Source organism: Mus caroli, unplaced genomic scaffold (genome assembly GCF_978045245.1).
Source record: "Mus caroli unplaced genomic scaffold, Mus_caroli_1 scaffold_7, whole genome shotgun sequence".
In the NCBI taxonomy this organism is placed as follows: Eukaryota; Metazoa; Chordata; class Mammalia; order Rodentia; family Muridae; genus Mus; species Mus caroli.
Window position 1 is genome coordinate 21389977 of NW_028227262.1, and position 21895 is coordinate 21411871.

Consider the following 21895-nt stretch of genomic DNA (forward strand, 5'->3'; position numbering starts at 1 on the left):
GTGAGGGAGAGAGGGTGTGGTAGATTCTGAAGATGAGGGGCTGGGAGTGAAGTCGCTTGGCCTCAGTCACCTCCTCAGGGCTATTTTCCCACCCATCCATTTTAGTACTCACCCATGTCATTTCTAATGATGAGAGAATGTGGTCAGAACTATCTAAGATAAGGCCCTATGCCCCGAGTGTGTGTGTGTGTGTATGACTGTAAGAGTTCATGTGTGTGTACGTATGTGTGAATGTGTGTGAGAGTGTGGAGTGTATGTGAGTGTGTGTGTGTGAGTATATGACTGTGTGTAAGAGTGCATGTGTGTGTAAGAGTGTGTATATGAGAGAATGTGTGTGTGTATGAGAGAGTATGAATGTATGAGGGTGTAAGAGTGTGTGTGTGTGAGAGAGAGAGTATTGAGTGTAAGAGTGTGTGTGTGTGTGTAAGAGTACGAGCTTGTGTGTGTGTAAGAATGCATGCATGTGTATGACTGTATGTAACAGTGTGTGTGTGAAAGAGAGAGAGAGAGAGAGAGAGAGAGAGAGAGAGAGAGAGAGAGAGAGTGTGTGTGTGTGTGTGTGTGTGTGTGTGGTGCACATGCATGTGTGTGAGATAGGCTCATTCTATCATCCAGGCTGGAACTTACTCTGCAACCCAGGTTGGCTTCAAATTCAAGGCAACCCTCCTGCTTCAGTCTTCCAAGTGCTGGGATTACAGATGTATTCTACCATGTCCTTGCCATTTTGAGACACATAAAAGCCACAGCAAGCCTTCCTCAGATTGACTGTGTTCAGTTGGGAGAGGAAATGTCACGATGTTCTCTCTGTGGAGAGGGGATAGTAACATACATAGAAGCGACCCCTTCATATTTAACTAACCTCCGTGAAAACTCAACAAGGGTATCCAGGTGTGAGCTGAACAGGTAAGTGGACAGCGGAGAGGGGGAAGGTGGTGTTTGTAAGCAAAGGAAGGTGCAGAGGCCACAAGGCCTGTCATGGTCTTAAGGGGATGTAGTGAAGGCCAGTGGAACCAGAGCAGCCTTTGAGAAGGGACTAAGCCCAAGGAAGAAGTCAACTTAAAAATCTTCGCCAATGAACTTAAACTTTGTCCATGGGTTTCTCTTGACTCCAGCTTCATCTCTGTCTTCATGGATCTGTATCTGCTGGGTAGGACAGGGCTCAGGCCAGCCGGGCACAGAAGAGGGTCCTTTGTCCCGATTGAGGCTGAGAGCATGTCTCTAGGGTTCTCAGCTCCTCTCTGCACCATCTCTCACGACAATCAGCTAAGGGATCCCCCATCCATTCACATACTGAACAGGGATTTATCAAACACTCACTCTGTATGAGGCACAGGGCTCAGCACCAGTGCATCTGCTCTGCCCCTGGATGCGGAGGAGTGTGTAGTGTGTGTGGAGCAGCAGGAAGGGCAGGGTAACAAAGGTCAGACAGCCCCAGGCGGGTGCGGAAGATGCAACACCTAAGGTTGTGTAGAGTTTACAGGAGTTTGCATGCCTTTGAGGTCTCAACACTCCAAGGGTTGTCACCGTCACTTCTGACCTTCCTAGGTCTTCTCCGCACCAACTTTACTCCACTTCCACTTCCTATATGACTGTCTCTACATCCAGGATCTGAGCTATTCCTTGGGAAAACAGTCTTTGAAACTGGTCCTTCTACTCCCTGCTCCTTTCAGAAAAGAGGCCTGATAAGTGTGTTCACCCTATGGTGTTCAGTCCTTAACTGGGGAGTTTGAAAGTGACTGAAACAGCGCTGCGATCTCAGGCTTCTCGTCTGAGGCCAGTTTATTTGAGTGTCTTTAAACCACCATAATAATAGGACTGCTCTATTTTTCCCTGTTATTCCAATCAGACTTTGTCTCTATACCTCTCTCTTTTGGTGAAATACAAGTAACCACATCATTTACCATCTTAACCTCATGTGGGGCACTACAGCACCAAGCTCGCTCAGATTGCGCTGCAGTCCTGTCCTCACTCAGCTTTCCCTGAGCTTTCTTCATCTTGCAAAGCAGAAACATTATAGCCCTGAGACTACACCTCTCTCATTTCTATCCAGCGTCTGGCAGCCACCATCCTTCTGTCTGTCTTAATACCATTGATTGCTCCAATGACCCAGATGGGTGGACTGGTACAGTGTTTGGTGTTTGTGACTGTCTTAGTTGACAGACCTCAATGTGCTCAAAATTCCTCTGTGCTGTGGCATGCGTTGAGCTTTCCTTTCTGACTTGCCTGCTTTTGCTTTTGATGGTGCTGGAGATTGAACTCAGGGCATTCCCCACACCAGGTAAGCCTCCTGCCATGGAGCCACACCCCTGGGCAAGATTCCCTTCCTTTTAAAAGCCAAATAACATTCCATCGTATGTGTGTACCAGCAGGCTCTTGTTGCCTTTCATAGTGTAGCCATTGTGAATGATGCTAAAGCGAACATGGATGCACAGATATCTCATTCAGAACCAGCTTTCAGTTATTCTGAGTGCCTGCCTAGAAATGAATCACTGCATTATACATATTCTATTTTTAACTTTTTTTTGAGGACCCACTATACTGTTCTCCATGGTAGCGAGACCATCTCCCTCTGTCACCAGCAGCACACAAGGTTTTCAGTTTCGTCACTGCTTGCTGTCTTCAGTGGGAGTGAGGGTAACTCACTGCAGTCTGTTTTGCCAGTGCTGGGGGTCCATATTGGTGAACCCCAGGACCTCACTCATGCCGTTTGAGGGCTCAGCCCCTGAGCTGCAGCTCCCGCTGCATTTTGATTCACTTTCTCCAAAATGATCATGTCAGGTTTTCCTTGATATCTTTTGCAACATTTTTAAAGATAGATAAGAGTATAAAATTGCAATATCCTCTTGGTAAACTGGCCATTGTGAAAAGATTATATTTCTTCCTGATGTTATTTACTTTCAAGTATGTGTTGCTGTTAGCATGGCTGCTGAACTTTTCTCATCCCTTCGCTTTTAACACTTTTAACATATTTTTACATTAAAATTCACCTCAAACAGGTTGTCTCTTAAAATCCATTATGACAACCTCTGCCTTTTGGGGGTTGGGGGACGGTTGAGACAGGGTTCCTCTGTGTAGCCTTCTCTGTATAGCCCTGGCTGTCCTGGAACTCACTCTGTAGACCATGCTGGCCTCGAACTCAGAAATCCACCTGCCTCTGCCTCCCAAGTGCTTGGATTCAAGGTGTGCACCACCAGTGTCCTAAAATATGTCTTTTTAAAGAGCTGTTTCAACCATTAACATTTAATGTAATCATTGTCACAATTAGGTATAAGTTTTTACCTTGATATTTGTTTCTTTGTCACTATTCTTTGTTACCTCAAATCTTCCTTTTCTACCTTTTGGGGAGACCATGTAGTCTATCTATTTATTCATTCAGTGGTAGTTTTATGGTTCACAGTAGCTTTAGGTTTCTACTGCTGCAATAAAACACCATGACTAAAAACAACTCAGGGGAGGAAGTTTATTTTAGTGTAGAGCTCTCAGGTCACACTTCATCACTGAGGGAAGTCAGGGCAGAAACTCAAGGCAGAAACCTGAAAGCAGAAACTGAAGCAGAAGGCACAGAGGAAAACTTCTTATGGCTTCTACTGACTGCCTTTTTTTATATCTCAGGATATCTGGCCCAGGGGTAGCACCACCTACAACAGGCTGGGCCTTCCTATGTCAATCACTAATCAAGAAATGCTTCCCATTGGCTTGCCTCCAGGGCAGTTTCATGGAGGCATTTTCTCAATTGTGGTTCCCTCTTCTCAGATAATTATCACTGTATCAAGTTGACAAACCAACAAAGACAGCAAGGACAGTTGACCCTTGTCAACCTGACACACAAGTATACCACTATTCAGCCATAACCTTTCCTTTCTTGTTAGTTCCTAAGATCTCTTACTAATCCTGCTATCACAATATAAACTATTCTGACTTTCAAAAACCTGAAAGTCTTTAAATTTTCAACACTTAAAAATCTTGAAAGTCTGAAGTTGTTTTAGAACATCCAAAGTCTCTCTTAAAGTTCAAAGCCTCTTTAAAATAATATCTAAAGTCTCTAAAATATCCAAAAAATTTCCCCAAACTCCAAAGAGTTTTTAAAAATTCAAAGTCTCTCTAAAATTTAAAGTCTCTCACCTCCTAGAAAAATCAAATAAGTTACATGCTTTCTTGCTCCAAGAGGGAGTAACCAGGGCACAGTCACAATTAAATCAAAGCAAACCCGAAGTTTAACAGTGCAAACCTCGGTATCTGACTTCTGGAACCTACTCACAGTCCTTCAGGCTCCAAAGGGCTTAGGCCATTTCTCTTGAGCTCTGCCATCCACAGCACACACAGCCCATTGGCTCAGAACAGCCACCCCCACCCCCCACTGCTGTTCTGTTGGTTGTCTTGGCTGTTCCTTTGCTAGTAGATTCTACTGGGTTCTCTTCAGGGACTCCAACCCTGCTACAGTCTCTTTCCATGACTCTTTCAATCCTGAGCCTTCAATGGATATTGAAGCTGCCCCTTCATCAATAACCTCTCACAGTGCTAAGCCTCAGCTGCTCTCCATGACCCTTTCATGCCTTCAAAATCATTCCTACTTGAGAGACTCTTATACACGGCCAAGTTCAACCATCTCTATGAAATGCAGCCAAGACAACCACTCTGGGACATAACTACTGTGTGCTAAACCTGAAGAAGTCACCCCAGATTTCACCCCAACAATGCTGGACTCTTATTAATCACTGCCACCTTCTCACACTGGCTGCCCAGCGTCAATCGTTCCCAGTAAAGCACATTTCCAGTCCATAGTGCTGGTCTCTTGATAATCACTGCTGGTTCTTCAGCCCCAGATGACCAGGATTACAGATTCTTAATTTAAAAAAAATCACACGAATGAGAGCTGGAGAATTGGCTCAGTGGTTAAGGGCATTTGTTCCTCCTGAAGAGGACCTGGGTTCAATTCCTCGCACCTGCATGGTAGCTCATGATCATTTGTAACATCAGTTACCGGGGAATCGGATGCTGTTGACTGACATCTAAGGCCACCAGGCATGCATATGCCTCATAGACGAACATTGCAAGCAACACACACAAATAGAAAATAAGTAAATCTAAACAATAAAAACTAAAACCAAATCACATTACTAGCCCCAATAGTCTTTGAGGTTGCCCCTCTCAATGGAAGAACTCTCAAACTTCTTTCAGAAACTCTACAAGCCTTGGTTGGCTCAGTTGTCTGCATTGCTTTTCATTATCTTCAAAGCTCCCACAAAACAGCCTAAAGAACTCCTTGTCCTCAATGGCTTCTACAACCCAAAGTTCAATCTTCCTAAAGATAAATGGCCTAATCTCTAGTTACCTGGTATCAATCTTGTCTTAGGTTTCTATGGCTGTGATAAAACATGACTAAAGCAGCTAGAAAGGAAAGGACTTATTTCGTCTTACACATCATAGTCATTGAAGGACATATGGGCAGGAGTCCAAGGCAGGGACCTGAAGCAGAAGCCAAGGGGAAGTGCTGCTTGCTGGCTTGCTCCTGATGGCTTGCTCAGCTTGCTTTCTTATACAGAGCTGGACCATATGCCCAGAGGTAGCATCACCCACAACAGACTGGACACTCTCACATCATCACTAATTAAAAAAATGTCCCCTAGGCCCCTAGGCTTCCTTACAGCCAGATCTTATAGAGGAATTTCTCTCAGTTGTGGTACCCGCTTCTCAGGTGACTCTAGGCTTTTTTTCAAGTTAACAAAAGAAGCCAAACAGGGCAACAGTATATACTCTAAACATACATGTGCCTCCAGGGAGTATTGAAACATGCATGTGTCAGGATTTGCTCCTAACTGTAGATGTTTTGTGCGGTGTTTTTCTGCTTCTTTGAAAGTCTGATTAACTTTTTACTGGATGCCGAACACTATGGTTTTTTGCTGTCGTGGTTGGATGGTGGGTATTTTTAGGTATTTTGTATTGGGGGAGTTAATAAATGAAACACTCTTCATGTTCATAAATTATGGACTTTCAACATTGATTTGGAGGGACAAGAAGCTCTCCAGACCCTGTGAACACTGCAGATTGGTAACCCTGTCCTTTGGGGGCTTCTTCTGGTTTTATGTGGCTCCTTCACATTCTCGATGTGGTCAGCCTTGGCAGAATCCTCGGGACCGCTCAGCAGAACTGCACATTCTCTGAAGAGTGTGCTTCCCCTGGACTTCGCTTTAGGGACTCTTGCCTTGCCGGCATGGGGGTCCTTATCTCCATCTCTCTCAGCAACAGTGGTACATCAGCTCTGCCTAGAGTGGACTCTTCTCTGCTGTGCTTAGATCCTTCTCCCAGGCCTCACTGGACAATCCATCTCTCAGGCTTCACCTTTTCCATTGCCTGGTGTCCAGTAACATGAAAACCGATATATCTCCTTTTGAGACGGGTCTCATTCTGTATCCCTGGCCAACATGGAACTGTGTATAAATCAGACAGGTTATGTCTGCCTCCTGAGTGCACCAGTGCACTCAGCCTAAACCTTTTGTCTCTTATCTTCCATTTGCCCTTTCAAATAGTTGTTGGGATTGTCTGGGAATGCTTTTTAAAAAATCTAAAGTTTGTGTTCCCACTGGTAGACTTCACTCCTCTCCAGTGTGTGCCAGTACCAAAAAAAATATACTCATATTAGATTCTTTGATGAAAGAAGTCAACATCTTCTGCTGGGATTCCAGGTGGAAATATGTTTATTTGAGGAAAAGAAGCTTGTTAGGATGGGGTGGAACATGTCTGAAGGAATCCATGAAAACCAATAACCGTCTAACCATGTGTGGCTGTCATCTGGGCCAGTCACTTGAAATGCCTGTCTGTATTATCACATAACCTGTAGCTCTTCTTTAAAAAAAATTATCAAGGGCCAACATGATAACATGCTACCAACTTTTATGACCCGAGTTCCCCAGGGCCCATATAGTGGAAGAAAAGGACCAGTTCCCACAAGTTGTCCTCTGAGGTCTATGCATGTGCATCATGTCAAGCACCACCCCCACAACACATGTACACACACACACACACACACACACTCACTAAAATGTGGTAAAAAATTAATTGACCAGGTATCATGGTGTGCCTTTAATTACAGCACGCAGGAGGCAGATCTCTGTGAGTTTAAGGGCAGCTTGATCTATATAAGGAATTCCAGGACAGTCAGGGCTACACAGTTAGATCTTATCTCAAACATATCCAGATCTTGTCTCAAAATACAAACCAAAAACATCAAAGCAAACCCTCAAACCCAAAGACAGTAAAATCTGAGCTCTCAGTTTAACAGCCAAATGATAGAGCCTGGAGGCTGTGAGGAGCCAGCTCCTGGGCTGAGCCAGCATGTGTCTCCTCTGCCTGTGCCACTGGAGTGTGAAGAGATGGTCGGAAAGGCCTAACAGATACACTTGAGTCTGCACTTGAAGCCACTTGTGGTCTATACGGATGGAGTTAGGAGTCTTAGTCTAAGCTAGCTGCATCGTTGAGATATTTGCCTCCTAGAAATTTCCTGGGGTGAGACTCTCCTGGTAAAATCTCCTGAGCGCTGTAGACCCTCCAAAGGGATTTGAGCCCATCACTGGCCTCCTTTCGATGATGCTAAATTTTGCCTTTCTCCCAGCACCTCACTGACTTCTCAAGGAGCGTCTGTTGTCTGGACCAGGCAAGGCTCATGGAGCTCAGTGAGCAGAAGGGATGTTGGTGGAGCAGACAATGTAGGTGTGTGTGTGTGTGTGTGTGTGTGTGTGCAACAGTTGTCATAACAGTCCACAAAGGGCAGTCACAGACGTTGTACCCAGTGCCACTGAAGGGCCCAGTGAACATCCAAAAACAGCACCATGGCATGCAATCGGGTAGTCAGAACTCTCTCTTTCGTGGTCCCATGTCTCACTTGAGAATTTCCTCTATCTGTTGGCACATTCAGAGTTTTTAGTCACCCTAGTGGCTCCAGAGAAGAGACAGAATGCATTATTATTACAAAGTGGAAGCCGGAGAGGAGGGGAAACAGCTTTGGAGAGTTGGTTGATAATGGCAATGGTCTGGCTGATAATGGCAATGCCAAGGCTGACCACACGAAAGTGAGGAGACCGTCGAGAGCAGAATCCACTGGTCTTGTGTCTGTGTCAATGGAAATCAATCTCAGGACAGACCCCCTCTGCTCAGACCCCAGCCTGAGAGGAGCAGACTCAGGAGTCCAGTATAGATCCCATAGGGATGATGTGACTCAAGTCTAGAAGTGAAGGGACTCCCTAACTCCCACAGGGAGAAGGCTGAGAGGAGACCATCTCTGTTGTGTGCATCTGCTCATAGTGGCAGAGAAGAAGCCAGGTGAGCACAGGCCACCTGGAGAGAGAGGATCCACAGTGGAGAGAGAGGATCCTATTGACCTACAGAGGGGAGAGAAAGGAGGAGGGGGTGCTAGCCTGGGAAATCTGCTTACAAGCCCATTGAAGAGGAAGAGCCAGGAGCCAAGCATCCAATTAACCTGACATCGTTCGCAGCCCAAATATCTGAGGATCTAAGAGGAGAATTTAATATGTGGATGCTTGGGAGAAAAGTGACTAAGAATGGAAAACAGCCCCGGTTTATTTAAAAAATAGGTCAGGCCCAACAAATCCAGGCGATGCTTTCGCAGCGGTTACTGATCCAGGAGACAGGGAGTGCTGTGTGGGAGCAGTGTGGTTTTGATTTGAGGCAAGCATTGCTGTTGTGCCACAAAGAGACAGCCAGAGGCTGACAGGAAGCACCGGGACACCGTGCACAGCACCACTACTGCCTTCCAGTTGCACTGTAAGGGGTTCTAGTGAGTTAGTCAGGGATCAGTCCGGGCCACACAGCCCCAAATGTGATGGAACCCATCCAGTCTCCAAGCACCCACTGCAGAACTAATGCGCTTTCTAGAACCTTCAGCTGTTTCCCTTCCAGGGTTCTGTGGCCTGTTCTGGCCTTGTGTCAATTCTAGTAGCACCCGGGTAGTGCTCAGCTTCCATGTTGAGGGCCATGTAGGAGCTCAGGGGCTCCGAGGGGCTGCGAAAGGCAGGTCAATGCCCAGGTTCATGAGTGTCATCATCCGGGAGCTTGGCATGCTTGAAGATTGTGGGGCTCACCCCACGAGTTCGGCTTCCATGTACTGCAGGGCTTGGGAGGGTCCACAGGACTGGTGTCTAGAAACTAAGCTAAATCACAGTCCAGGTTCACTCCCTCAGAACCGTGCTGACTAACCTCTTAGGAAAAGAGCATTTCCAGCCAGAAATTCAGTGCCAGGGAACATCCTACCCTCTTCCTCTGAGACTGACACTTCATTGTAGTACCATCACAAAGAATTCTTTTTAGCCTATCAGCTCAGTTGGCCATGGTTCTCCCCCCCCCTCTTCCCCTGGAGAGTCACTAATCTATAACATGCCAGGTGGGGACGTACCCACAGGGACCAGCAGTTCTCAGACCAGACGGACAGCACATCAGAATTCCCTGGGAGCTTTCTGATCATAAATGGCCCCACTGTAGATTCTGAGGCAGTGGTATCTTGAGCTGCCCAAGAGTTTATATTTCTTTTAAGCCCCCCAGTGGAGCCTGATACTGGTGGTCCAGGGCACACACTCTGAGCACCACTGCCCTTTGCCCTCTTATGCCCTTAACCCCAGCTTGTTTAGTGCAGAGGACAGAGAGCAGCAAGTGATGTGACACCTTGAGAGAACTGGCTTCTGGGAAGCCAGCGTCTGACTCCATGGTCACAAAAGGGCAAGTGAATAGGGGTGACAGGGTGTGGAGGGAGTGACTGTGCTCCTACTTCAGGGCCTAGGGAGAAAATCTGGGCCTGGCTGTGCCTAGGAGTCCATTTAGCGGGAACATGAGAAAGGCTGCAGGTGACCAATCTTGAGCAAACCAGAGATCCAGGGTGTGAGGAGGTGACAGTAGCAGGCAAAGCTGGAGGGTGTCTGAACATCACCACCCCAGCAATGCCTCTGACTCTTGGGGTTCTGGCAGTGAGTGAGACCAACCCAACAGAACAGTGCTTCCCTCCAAGCATACAGGCCCCGAGGTCTCTCCCCTGGGATCCAGGGGTCCCTCCTGTAGCCCAGCTGTCTATGGGAAACATAGATGCAGAACAACCAATGGGAGAATGCACTCTGGCCACCTTCGTTCTTGAAAGCTCTCTATTTCCGGGATGATCTTAGGACGTAGGAACGGTCCAGGAACCCGCTGTGAGAATGCTCTCCCTCTGAGTGGAGCTCAGGTGCCCCTATAATGATGACAGATGGCGATAGCACAGCTAACTGTTTATGTCATTATCAACGACTCAGTCACAGCTTAGATCACAGCCTCGGAAGTGTGCATAGGACGGCGGCATGAGGGTGCAGAGGGTGTCTACAGGTGATTCTGGTGGCAGGACCAGATGAGAGGATGGAAAAAGGAGGGAAGACTGGGGGATGCCAGGGCACCCCACTCGCCTGTAGGGTCTTGTCTCCCATACTCTACTTTTTTCCTTCCGTGGCTATCACAGGCCACACAGGCTGTTTGGGGGTGATGTTAGACTCTCTCTTGGCATTTGAAGAATAGAGCAGGAGACAGCTCCTGAAGTGAGCCTCTGTTTTCAGGGAGTGCTTGGGCTAGGGCCAAGAGGAGTCATTTATAGCCCGAGGGACTCAGGTCGGCTTTGACTGCCGGATGCAGGAGAGACTGACAGTTCTGTGTCCTGTGCCCTACCTTCCTGCTCCTGTGCTCGTCCTGTGATTTCCTTTGTCCCCTCTCCATGCCTTTCCTGCTTCTCACAGCTCCAGTTCCAGTTCACCCTGGACAGATTCCTGTCCTATGTGGGCCTCAGTTTCTCCATCTGTACCCATAAACCTGGGAGAAGTGTCTGCCTGACTCCTCTGAAGCATGTCCCCGGAGCTGCTCACTGACTCTCACCCGGTTTCTGCACCAAGTGCTGGACCTCCTTCCTGAGCTAGCATGCCCTAGCCGAGGCAGCAGCTGGGTTCGGCGTGGCTGGGCTGAACCAAGCATGCTGTGGTGTTGCCACAGACAGCATGGACCCTGGCATTACTGTGGATACTGGTTTACTGCCTGGCTCGGGGACTCGATAACTCTGGACTCTTGCCAGTAAGTCTAGAGCTTGAGAGCTTTAGTTTTTTTCTCTTTCTTTTTGGTCTGTGTATTTCAGCACCTTGTCAAGTTGTTACACCGTCGCCAAGCAATGTGTGCAAAGTGCTTAGCAGAGTGGGCCCTCAATCAGAACTAACCATCATCTGCCCCACCCCCATCACCTGCCATCCCCCTGCCTGTCTAGGTGGAGGTAGGGTTAGGTTGAAATGCCCCCATCCTACCCTCCCTGGAAGGATCCATTCAAAACCTTGTCTCCAGAAATCGTCTTCTTAGCCTTGGCAGGCAGTGGGCCTGGGTTTCAGCACAGTGAGACCATAAGCTGGGTGGAGAGAGCACCAAGAATTAGTGGCACCACAAGCATCTTAGAGGAGGCAGAAATAAGCCTTGCAGGTCCCTTTGCATGACCTGGGGCCCCAGCCATGGGCAGGGCCAGATGAGAGAGGACCACCCTACACAGGCACTTTCCCTGAGCAGGACAGCTGTTTTGAGCAACTAGAACCAGGGCCGAGGGTAGATTGGGCTCCATCCCTACTGGAGCACTACATGGGGAAGGGACTTGGGTTGGGAGCTACCCTGGAGCTTAATGACCAAGGCTATGGGAGACAAAGGTGCTGGCGTTGGGGGCTGGCTGGACTCTACACGCCACTCTATCCTCAAACCCTGCTGATGTCTCAGCCATAAACTCTACTAAATAGTTGAAAGAATATTCCAGAGCCTCTTTGAGCCTCCTTCCTAGGGAGGAGTCAGGCCCTCTGACCTTACAAAGATGACTCCCAGGACCAATGGCCTATGTTCTCCATGTTTATAGAGCCGCGTGGACAGCTGACCCTGCTCCCTGACCAAGTTCCCAGAGAGAACCTTCATTTGTGGCTAAACCCTCTTTTGAGACTGGATGTCTGCATAGCCCACCATGGACCCCTCTGTCTTGCCAATCTTTCCAAGCACATGCAGTGTCTGTAGCTCAGCAGGCAGTAGTGGAAGGCAAAGCAACACCCATACAGCCCACTCACCCTCAGACTCCTGGGAGAGGCCACACCTCTCTGGCCATAGGCAGAATGCAGACCTCCTCTCAGGAGGCTGGCAGACTTCAGAACCAGGGACAACCTGGTTTTTGTCTCCCCGACTGGCTATTAAGTTCATTGCTTCCCCTGACTCATGAACTCCTTTGTCTCGTGCATACAGCGGCAGCATGTGACAGATGCTTGGCTGTTGAGGAAAGGGACTCAGGGACCTCAGGACAGAGAACCTTGACCAGGAGCAATGCTTGAGCAAAGCTAGGAACTGTCTCTCCTATCTCTTTATTTGACTATGGTCAATATAGGGGACAACTGGATATATAGGAACTCCTTGAGTTTGGGGGGTGACTCTAGGCTGCCTGCTGAGCTCATAGGGTAGATGAAGGCACTGGCCAGGCTGCAGGAAGGAAGGCTTTGCTTTAGAGTCCCCTCCTTGAAGCCAACGCCTGGGTCACATGTCCCCAGAAGAAGGGCTGTCTGAAGACGTATCTTCTCTCCCGATTGTCTTCCTGTGTCCATGCCTGTTCCTCTGGGTCCCCTGAGCCCAGTCAGGTCCTCAAAGGGTGGTGTCTTTTTTCCTAGGTGTATCCCCCATTCTTTCCCTGTGGTCTCTCTCATGCAGGCCCTTATTTCACTCTGTCCTTCCAATGGCTCCCAAGACAGGGTCTCAGCCTCAGTTTCCCTCCATGGGTCTGGAATTGCATTTCACATTCATCTGTAATATTAACTTCTGCTATTTGCAAAAGTGGCGCCAGAAAGAATTAATTATTCATGGTCCCAGTCAATACCCAGTGACAACCGCTGACAATTCTGGTACCTTCTCTAAGTCTCCCCTCTTCATGCACCAGTGTGAACAGGTTTTAATTAAGACACAGCCACACAGTCTAGTCTCCCATGTGTCTTCCCCAACCAACAGTTTATTGTGCTCTGAAGCTTATGGTCTTAAACACCTTTCCTACACTTTCAAGGGCTACATATCACTCATGGCAAGATGCTCACCTCTTACTCTGATCAATTTTGTTTGGTGAAGCATCTATTGACTCGTTTTGGCCATCGTGAAATTCAGAGAGCTATATACTTAGGATGATAAATAGTTCTCTCCTGGTGTTACATTTAAGGAAAGCATTGGTGGGTTAAAGGATTTGTGCTTTTTAATGCCCTTAATGAATTTTTACCAAGCTGCTTTCTAAAAAGTCTCAACCTAATTACATTTCCACAGGACACGTGCAAAAGTCCCTCCTCTCCTCCCTCTCCCCCTTCCCCCTGTCCCAAAGAATCTTGCGAATGCAGAGATTGTTCAGTTTGAGGGATAAGGTAGGGTTTTGTTACATTTTGAATGTAGCTGCTCTCTAGTGGGTCCCAGCGTTTAAGCCTTGTGTTCGTTTGCTGTTGGTCTTTACTTGTGCATCAACAGGTGAACTTCTTCTTCTTCCCCATTAAGTTGGGGTGTCTCCCTCTTTATTACTGGTTTGTCAGCACTCTCTTCGTAAGCACACATTAGCCATTCCTCACCACATGTGTTCGGGTGTGCCTTTTCGTCTCGTAGAAGGTGTTTATTGACTGGACCCTCCTTCATCTCCGCTTGCTTGACATCTTTTCTCACGTGGCTCAATGGCATTTCAAACCCCATGTATCCAAATTGAGATTCATTATTCCCCCCCCCCCCCGCCCCAGCCTGCTCTTCCTGCTGACTTGCTTATTTCTGTTAATGTCACCACTATTTTCCTACTCATCCAGGCTTGAAATGTGGACGGCAGCTCGGTTTCCAGCTTCTGTCTCTTCCCCCATGTTCCGCCAGTTGCCAACCCTATAGGTTCTATTTCTGTGCTGTGCTGGCAGGCAGCCCCTCCAAACACCCCAGGGGTTCACATGTTCATTATTTCTTAACCGGACTTTGAAAAATAGCCTCCTACATTTCACCATAGATGCCCTTTGCTTTCTTGTTCCACACTGTGCTCTACAATCACACTCAGTTTCCAAAAGCGGTGTCCAAATATGGGGACGTGGGACCCTGCATACATGGGGTGCGGCTCTCCATTGTCTACCTATTTAATTCCACCCTCTTAGCCTGAGCATGGCTTTTTCTCAATAGACTCTTCTGCCATCTCAACCTCCTCTCCCCCATCAAGTTCATCACCTTCCCACCCCCTGTCCTTTTTGCTCCAACCACCCCTCTTACTCTCAGAATTCTCCCAGCTCACCTATACCTTTCAAAACCCATTGACAAAGCTCCCTACTCGTGGCATAGTCAACTCTGCTAGAATTTCTTGTCTCCCACTCGAAGGGAATTCACCTCTTTTGTGTTTGAGCCTTTTTTTTTTGTCAAGTGTGTTTTATTGAAGCCTCTGGGGAGGGTGCTAAAGGTCTCAGCGTCTAGAAAGCAGAACCTCTGGGCAATGCCTCCTCCCAGGTCCATTTCTTCTATACAGTGCCTCATAGCAGCAGGCGTTCCGCAGTTGTCCGTAAGAATTCAAAGCAACCCTTGTGTAGCTTAATGCTCAGGAATTCAAGGCCACAGTAAGAAGGGCATATCCGTCAGTCCAGGGGCAAGAACACAAGTCTATGTTGCAGAAGGCTGAGCTGGGCTGATGGGCGGCCTTTGGGACTATGCACCAGCCACGATCACCTCTTTGTCCTCATGTCTTGTAGCTATTTAATTCAACGTCCTTCCCTTGTCCTTGGCCAAGTAGTCATTCATCCCATTGCCTTGTACAGTGTGTGACATGTAGAAGCTACCTCCCAAGTTGACTGTGAAGATAGAATGTCAGTGAGTTCCAAGGAAAACAAGTCCTTGCACTTAGAGCTGAATGACAGCTGAAGGGTGCTGGAAGCCCCGTGACCTTGACACGCAAGTGACTGCACCAGTTAGGAGTTTTTCTCTCCCTAATATATTTAAATGGAGTCAATACTGGGGTCAACTGTGTGCACAGCTGTCTTCAGCTCTGGAGGTGACTCTGCAGCCTGCACGGGAGTGTGCAATTGACACGATCTATTTTTAGCCTTCCAGAGACCGTGACCAACATCCCAAGCAGAGGGTGGGCACACCTGCAGCATTTTAATGAAGCAGCCTCGCTTGCCAGACAGCCTGGCCTCTCCTCGACCCGAAGGCCCGTGTTGCTAACCTGGGAAGTCTGCTGTTTCCTAGAGGTGGCAGCCCAGAGGCAGCTTGAGAATGGGATACACCCCTTGCCCCACACAGCTCCTTCCTGTCTAGACTCAGGCACAGGACGGTCTTGAGGCTCTGTCTCATGTAGGAGTGTGAGTGGTGTCGCTTTCTATCTGCTCTGTTCCAGGGGTCACTTTTCCCCTTGACTGTAAGTCTGAGCTGACCCAGCTCATGGAGGGACAAATTAAGACAGGAAAATTATCTATATCTATATCTATATCTATATCTATATCTATATCTATATCTATATCTATATCTATATCTATATCTATATCATCTATATCTATCTATTCTATGTGATCCAGATGGTAGTAATAATACTGGCAACAGTAGTTAAGCCCTTATTGTATATATACTCTGCTGATGTCTAGTGCTAAGAGAAACTGAGAAACTAATTCTGGTATTTTGACTATTCTTTCAGAGAGGTTCTCTCTCTCTCTCTCTCTCTCTCTCTCTCTCTCTCCCTCTCTCTCTCTCTCTCTCTCTCTCTCTCTCTCTCTCTCTCTCTCTCGTGTGTGTGTGTGTGTGTGTACGTGTGTGCACATGCACACTGAACCTGAACTCCTGTGCCTGTACATGCACATACATATGTAGGTAAGAAGGTCAACCTCACGTCATTTCCCGGGAGCCATCTACCTTGTTTTTTGAGGCTTCTCTCTGGGTGCGGGGGTTCACCCATTATGCTGCTGTCTAGCCAAAGAGCCCAGGAATCCTCCTGTCTCCACCTCACCAGTGATAGGATTACACTGAAATTTTACATTCATAAAATATAAAGTAAAATGGGCGCTGAGCTCATGGGCCCTGAGGCCTTTTATATCCTGAGCTATCTCACCTGCTCCTTGGAACGTTTTATTAGGAATTTATTGAGGAGGGAACAGAGATGTACTGGTGATGTACAGCTTCCTAAGGTCGCACATCCAGGAGTCGGGACTGATTCCCAGCTGAAGAAAACCATCCTTTTGGAAAAACCCACTTGGCTATTTGTCTTGGTATTTTCTAGTGTGTGTCTTGCTTTGAGGCGTTTTCTGTGCCTGGCATCTGAGCATACACATTCTAGAAACAGGCAGTCCTCTGGCACTACTATCCTTCTTTTGGGTGACCTCTGACTTCCATCTCCCTCCTCCCTTAGCCTGAGGAGTGAAGACCAAGTAGCTGTGGTTGGGGCAGAGCCGTCAGGATGAAGACCCAGAGAAACAGTAGTTAGCAATGCTCAGGCAGGAGGTCAGCCAATGTGGGGGCTTGTGGTGCTGAAGCTGAGAATGAGAATCTAACCTCAGGGGCCGAGGCAACAGCCCTGGCATAGGAGAACACAGGAGAGCCAGATTTGAGGATAGCAAGTCTGACCGTAGCCTGGTATGATGTGGTGGGTAAGATGGACTCAGGGGCTTCGTTTCTGAAGCTCAGTCCTGTCCTGTCATTTGATTTGTTTTAATGAACATTTACTACGTGCCCAACATGCCCGGCCCTTTTCTAGGTTCTTTAAACAATTCCAATTTGTCTAATTTTCAGTGCCATCTTAAGACGTATGGGATATTTTGTTCTCTAAGGCACAGGGTGGGTGGTTAGTAACATCACCTGACATTGTGTAACTAATATAGTGACCATTTTCCCACTGCTGTGATAAAATATCCAAGGCTGGTACTTTATAAAGAAAAAAATTTCTTTAGCTTGTGGTTCTGAAGGTTCAAGAGCATGGTGTTATCTTCTGCTCTGAGGAGAGCCTCTTGACAGCAGAAACATACAAGTTTGAAAAAGAGAACAGACTGGGGGATGGGGTAGTGGGGTGGTGCTTATGCCTTTAATTCCAGTGTCATCGGGAGGCAGAAGCAGGCGGATCTCTAAATTCAAGGCCAGCTTGGTCTACAGGAGTTCCAGGATAGTCAGGGCTATACTGAGAAACCTGTTTTGAAAAGACAGAGACAGAGACAGAGAGTTGGGGAGGGGGGAAAGGCCTTGCTTTTCATAGAGACCCACTGTGGCGTTAATTATGTCCATGTACATGTCCCCCGTGACCTAGCCACTCTACCTCTTAAAGATTCCCCTGCCTCTCACTTCGCTACAATGCAGAGCAAGCCTTAACTACACGAGCCTTTCACAGATAAGCCATACCAAAATCACCGCTGTTTGAGAGTCAGCTCCACCTCCCTCCTTCCCCACGTATCCATCCTTCCCTTTGCTGAATGTTTCCTCCTGGTCCCGCTAAAGGATGACGGTGTTTCCCCATTTGACAGATATGGAAACTCAGACCCAGATCAGTTTAGTCCACTCAGTTTGTAAGAACTGGAACTGAGGTCAATCAGGGTCTGTTTGGAGCATCAGTAGGCTACTGTCAGTCACATGGTTGAAAAGTCATTTAGCCAGTTAGCACTGGGCTGGAAGAGAAGGGAGGGAAGAAGAATGGAAATCTTTGGAGCAGGATTGATGTGGGCACCTTCTCTCCCTTCAGGTGAGCAGCGCCCCCCCTCAGCCCCCTCAGCCTGTCATTCCAGCCAAGCCTGTGCAATGTGTCCACCATGTATCCACACAGCCCAGCTGCCCTGGACGGGGCAAGATGTCCAAGCTGCTGAACCCCGAGGAGATGACATCGAGAGATTACTATTTCGACTCATACGCTCACTTTGGGATCCACGAGGTAATGCACCCAGGCTGGGGACCAGTGGGACAGGTGTAGCCCTATAATTTTGTTCTTGTTTGTAGAGGTGGCAGAGCAGGTATGCCCAACTCTCTACCACCACAAAGTGCCCCTGAACTTTCTCTCCATCCTGAGGGTCCCTTTGGGACAGTCGTGGTTAAGACGGGGCCTGGAGCAGGTGAGTTTGTGTGTCCCATCTCTATATAAATCCCAGCACTTGAGAACTGAGGTGAGAACTGTTGAGAGTTTAAAACCAGCCTGGGCTACACTGTGGGCTCCTGGTCAAAGTAAACTACAAACTGAAAACAAATGAATGGCAACAAGTGTTGGGGGGAGGGTCAGGGAGCAACCAAGAGGTGCTTCCAGTTATTCGTTTTTTACCTTCTGGCCCCATGTCTATCGCTAACTGCCAGACCCAGACACCCCGAGGAGCCTGCACATCAGTGATGCTGGTAAAGAGCTGAAGTGCTCGAAGCCAATGTGGCCACCTGGAGGTCGTGATGCCTATTAATTTGTCCCGGTGGTGTCTCCAGAGCTGAGGCTGAGACCTCATGGATAGGCTTGCCTCTGACACTCTGATTCAGTCTTTGGAAGTTCTCAGGCAAATGCCCATCCCCAGAGCCAGAACAGAAGCAAACCCCATGGCTGTTGTGAGTACAGGAGATGAGTCCTGTGCTATGCCCTATTATATAATTCTCCAACATTGTCCCAAAACGCCCCCAAAGCTGTCAGTGTTGTCTGCTGCTTGCCACGTGGTGGGTATAGCTCCAGTCATGTCATCTGCGTATCTGTTGTACTCCATCCTGTGAACCCCCGTAAACGTAAACGGAGGGAAGTGGTGAGGTGAGGAAGGCGTGAACATTTGCTGGCTCTAGTTGTGAAGATGTCGCTGCAAACCAGCTCCTGGGGCTCCCTGGCGATGAGATGGCGCTGGAAGGTCTGCTTCCATCCAAATTGCCAGGCTGCTGCTGGGGAGATTTTTAATATCAGTCGTCAGCGGGTTTGAAGTTGTGAGCTCCTTATTGTGTATCGGGTGTTGTTCCAAGCATTTTGGATTATTGGCTCATTTACTCCCCAGCTTATCCCTATGCTGCCTCGGCTACTGCGTTCCCAGGTGATCCAAGGCCTCAAAACAGCCCGGTCCTTGTCCTAAATGTGGTTTTGCATGAGGCTAGAAACCAGTGAGCCAGAATGAGAGAGACAGAGAGACAGAGACAGACAGAGACACAGAGAGAGAGAACACCATGAGACTGGGCCTGGCTAAGAGACATAACTCTTCAACAAGGCCACATTTCCTACACCTTCCTAAAGCCTCCACCAACTGGGAGCCAAACATTCCAATATATGAGCCGATAGGGCCACTCTCTTTCAAACCACCACACTTGGGAATTATATCCAGGACCCAATGGCTGGCCTGCATGAAACTCTCCTGCTGGGAACTTGCCCCAGGCCCACTGAGGACAGCCTTCCCTGTATCTCCACACTATTTCTAATTCTTTCAAGACTTGACATCTCTGGCTTGACGGAGGGATTGCACATGTCAAGGCTTTGTGTGTGTGTGTGTGCGTTTTGAAACAGAGCCTCATTATATAGCCACGATGACCTTGAACTTGTGGTAGCTCTCATGCTTCAGTTTCCCAAGCGCTGGGATTGCAGACTAAGTTTCCAACCCTGGCTCTGACTGGCTTTGTAATCATCTGATGATCTGTCTACTTGTCACATGTGGGTGTGGGAAATTGGCCTGATCCTGTTTGAGAGAGAGCTGTCACGTGGATACTAGACCGGGTACCCTCAGTCAGGTGTTTGAGCAGAAAACCCAAACTTATATGTGCCATAGTGCCGACTAAAAGGGCCTACAAGTCACAGATAACACCTCTACCCAACACTGCCTTAGCATCCTTCTCATGGGGAAGTGCTTCTGCGCCTCCATCTTCAGTCCCTCCAATTGCTTCTGTAGGCCATCTCCAGACCCGGCTAGGGTTCTTTTAATACCAGTGTGACTAGACAGGTGGCCTTCACCCCTGTGATTGGCCTCCATTCCTGCCCTTTCTTGGATCACTGAATATGAAAGGAGACAGGAGCAGGGATGAGCTGAATGGAGCTCCTTGCAGAGAGACCTATCCCCTATGATTTAGCAGCAGGGATCTGCTTATCACCAGAAGGCTCCTAGAGATGCTTTTCCTGGACACTCTAGGCAGAGCCTCCAGGTCCCCAGAGTGAGAAAGCTGGCTGTGCTGTAGTCCACTGATCATCAACAGGGTACTAAAACAATGGCGGTCAGAGAGGGTGGCTGAATCACAGTGTGGGGGGTGAATGGACAAAGCATGCTTATTCTGTAAATACAGACAAGACAGGTGGCAGAAAGAGTGCTACGCAAGAGACGATCCTGGGCCTTTCTGTTCTTTTCATCCATGGTTTTACTTAGAGAGGACTTCATAGGAAAGGGCCAGGAGAAGGTGACCCAAAACTTCCAATGGAACACAGGGTGGGTGCTGTGAGGCCTTCAAAAAGGGAGGTCACCTTCCAGGTCACCAAGAACCAGCCCAAATTTCAGCATCTATCTGCTGGTTGGAGTTGGGCCTGCAACAGCAGCCTGGAATAGAGTCCCTTTCTGGGTATCTTTCTGGGTTTATGTCCGGATACTAACTTTTAAAGACGTGAACCACAGAGTTGCTGGGAGCTAAGGAGGACTACTGCTTAATGACTCCTTCTTGGATCTCCTGTGCTGCACTGTACTGATCCTTCCTTTGGGCTTTGGGCAACCTGGAGCTGAGTTTGGACACAAGCTCCTTTTCTTATAACTCTCAGCTGTCTTTCAAGTAGACATTAGAAGCAGCCTCAGTTTGGAATGAGCTGGGTGACCTTTACATACTACAGTATCCTCATTATCGACCCACCGATGTCAATAGTTCCAGGAGATGTCACTGGGATGATTCAGTTGTCTGTGATCCAGATGTGCTCCAGGGACCCAGATGTGCTCCCAGATGCTCATGAGTCCCCTGACCATATCCTTCTCTTCCTTCCACTGCAGGAAATGTTGAAAGACGAGGTGAGGACACTCACGTACCGGAACTCCATGTACCATAATAAGCATGTGTTCAAGGACAAAGTGGTTCTGGATGTTGGGAGTGGCACAGGGATCCTTTCCATGTTTGCCGCCAAAGCAGGGGCCAAGAAGGTGTTTGGGGTAAGCATGTCATCCCCCCCCTCCTGTTGGCTTCTTCTGAGTGGTCCCTGACTCTGGCTTTCTCTGGACCTTTCTACAAAGACCCACCCTGATCGACCACCTCTTTTTCTATTTGTATGGTGTTCTGTGATGGAACCCAGAGCCTTGTGCATGATAGGCAAGCATTGTTCCACCAAGCCACCTCCCTAGCCTCAGTCGATCTCTCTTGTTAGAGGAGCAGAGAAAAATCAATCACAGTGCAGTTCCAATACCATGACAACTATCACCACCATCACCACTATCGCTATCAACAGCAGCACCATCAACATCACTGCCACACCCCGTCCTTGCTTCAGACTTCCTTCTCTCAAACCTCCTCATCAGCACAGAATCCAGATGCCATGAATCTCAGTGGTCTTGCGTTCATCTGCTGACTCTACACCATCCCTTCCAGGGCCGAGACCTAAGTTAGTGCCAACCTTGGTGGGGCTGATCTGGGGACATTGTCCCTGGCTCCTGTGTCATCCAGGGCTACAGATAAGTTTCTGCCAAGGCTCCTGCTTGGTGCTTCACAGTGGCCACCTGGCATAGTCTGCCTGCCATAACTGGCTCTGCCCTGCCAGGTTTGACCAGCTTCTTTCTCAATAGCTCATCAATTGTTCCTGTTCCAGGCTTCTCCTTTGACCACAGTTCGCTGCTCTGGGGAGGGAGGGAGGACATGGGGTACACCAGAAGCCATGGTCAGAGGCAGGAAGTGGAACAGAAACATAGGAGGAGGTAGATGTGAGGTGAGAAACAGGCTAGAGAGACTTGGGGGAAAGCTA

At 48.2% G+C, this 21895-nt stretch overlaps 1 protein-coding gene across 1 annotated transcript in view; it reads left to right on the plus strand.

Annotated features, from left to right (window-relative positions):
- Prmt8 (protein arginine methyltransferase 8) overlaps window positions 1-21895 on the plus strand; it is an 81963-nt gene that overhangs the window by 20749 nt on the left and 39319 nt on the right. The window contains exons 2-3 of the mRNA XM_021165307.3: window positions 17720-17905; window positions 20937-21092. Of these exons, the coding sequence (XP_021020966.1) occupies window positions 17720-17905; window positions 20937-21092 (342 nt within the window). The remainder of the gene's footprint in view (window positions 1-17719; window positions 17906-20936; window positions 21093-21895) is intronic.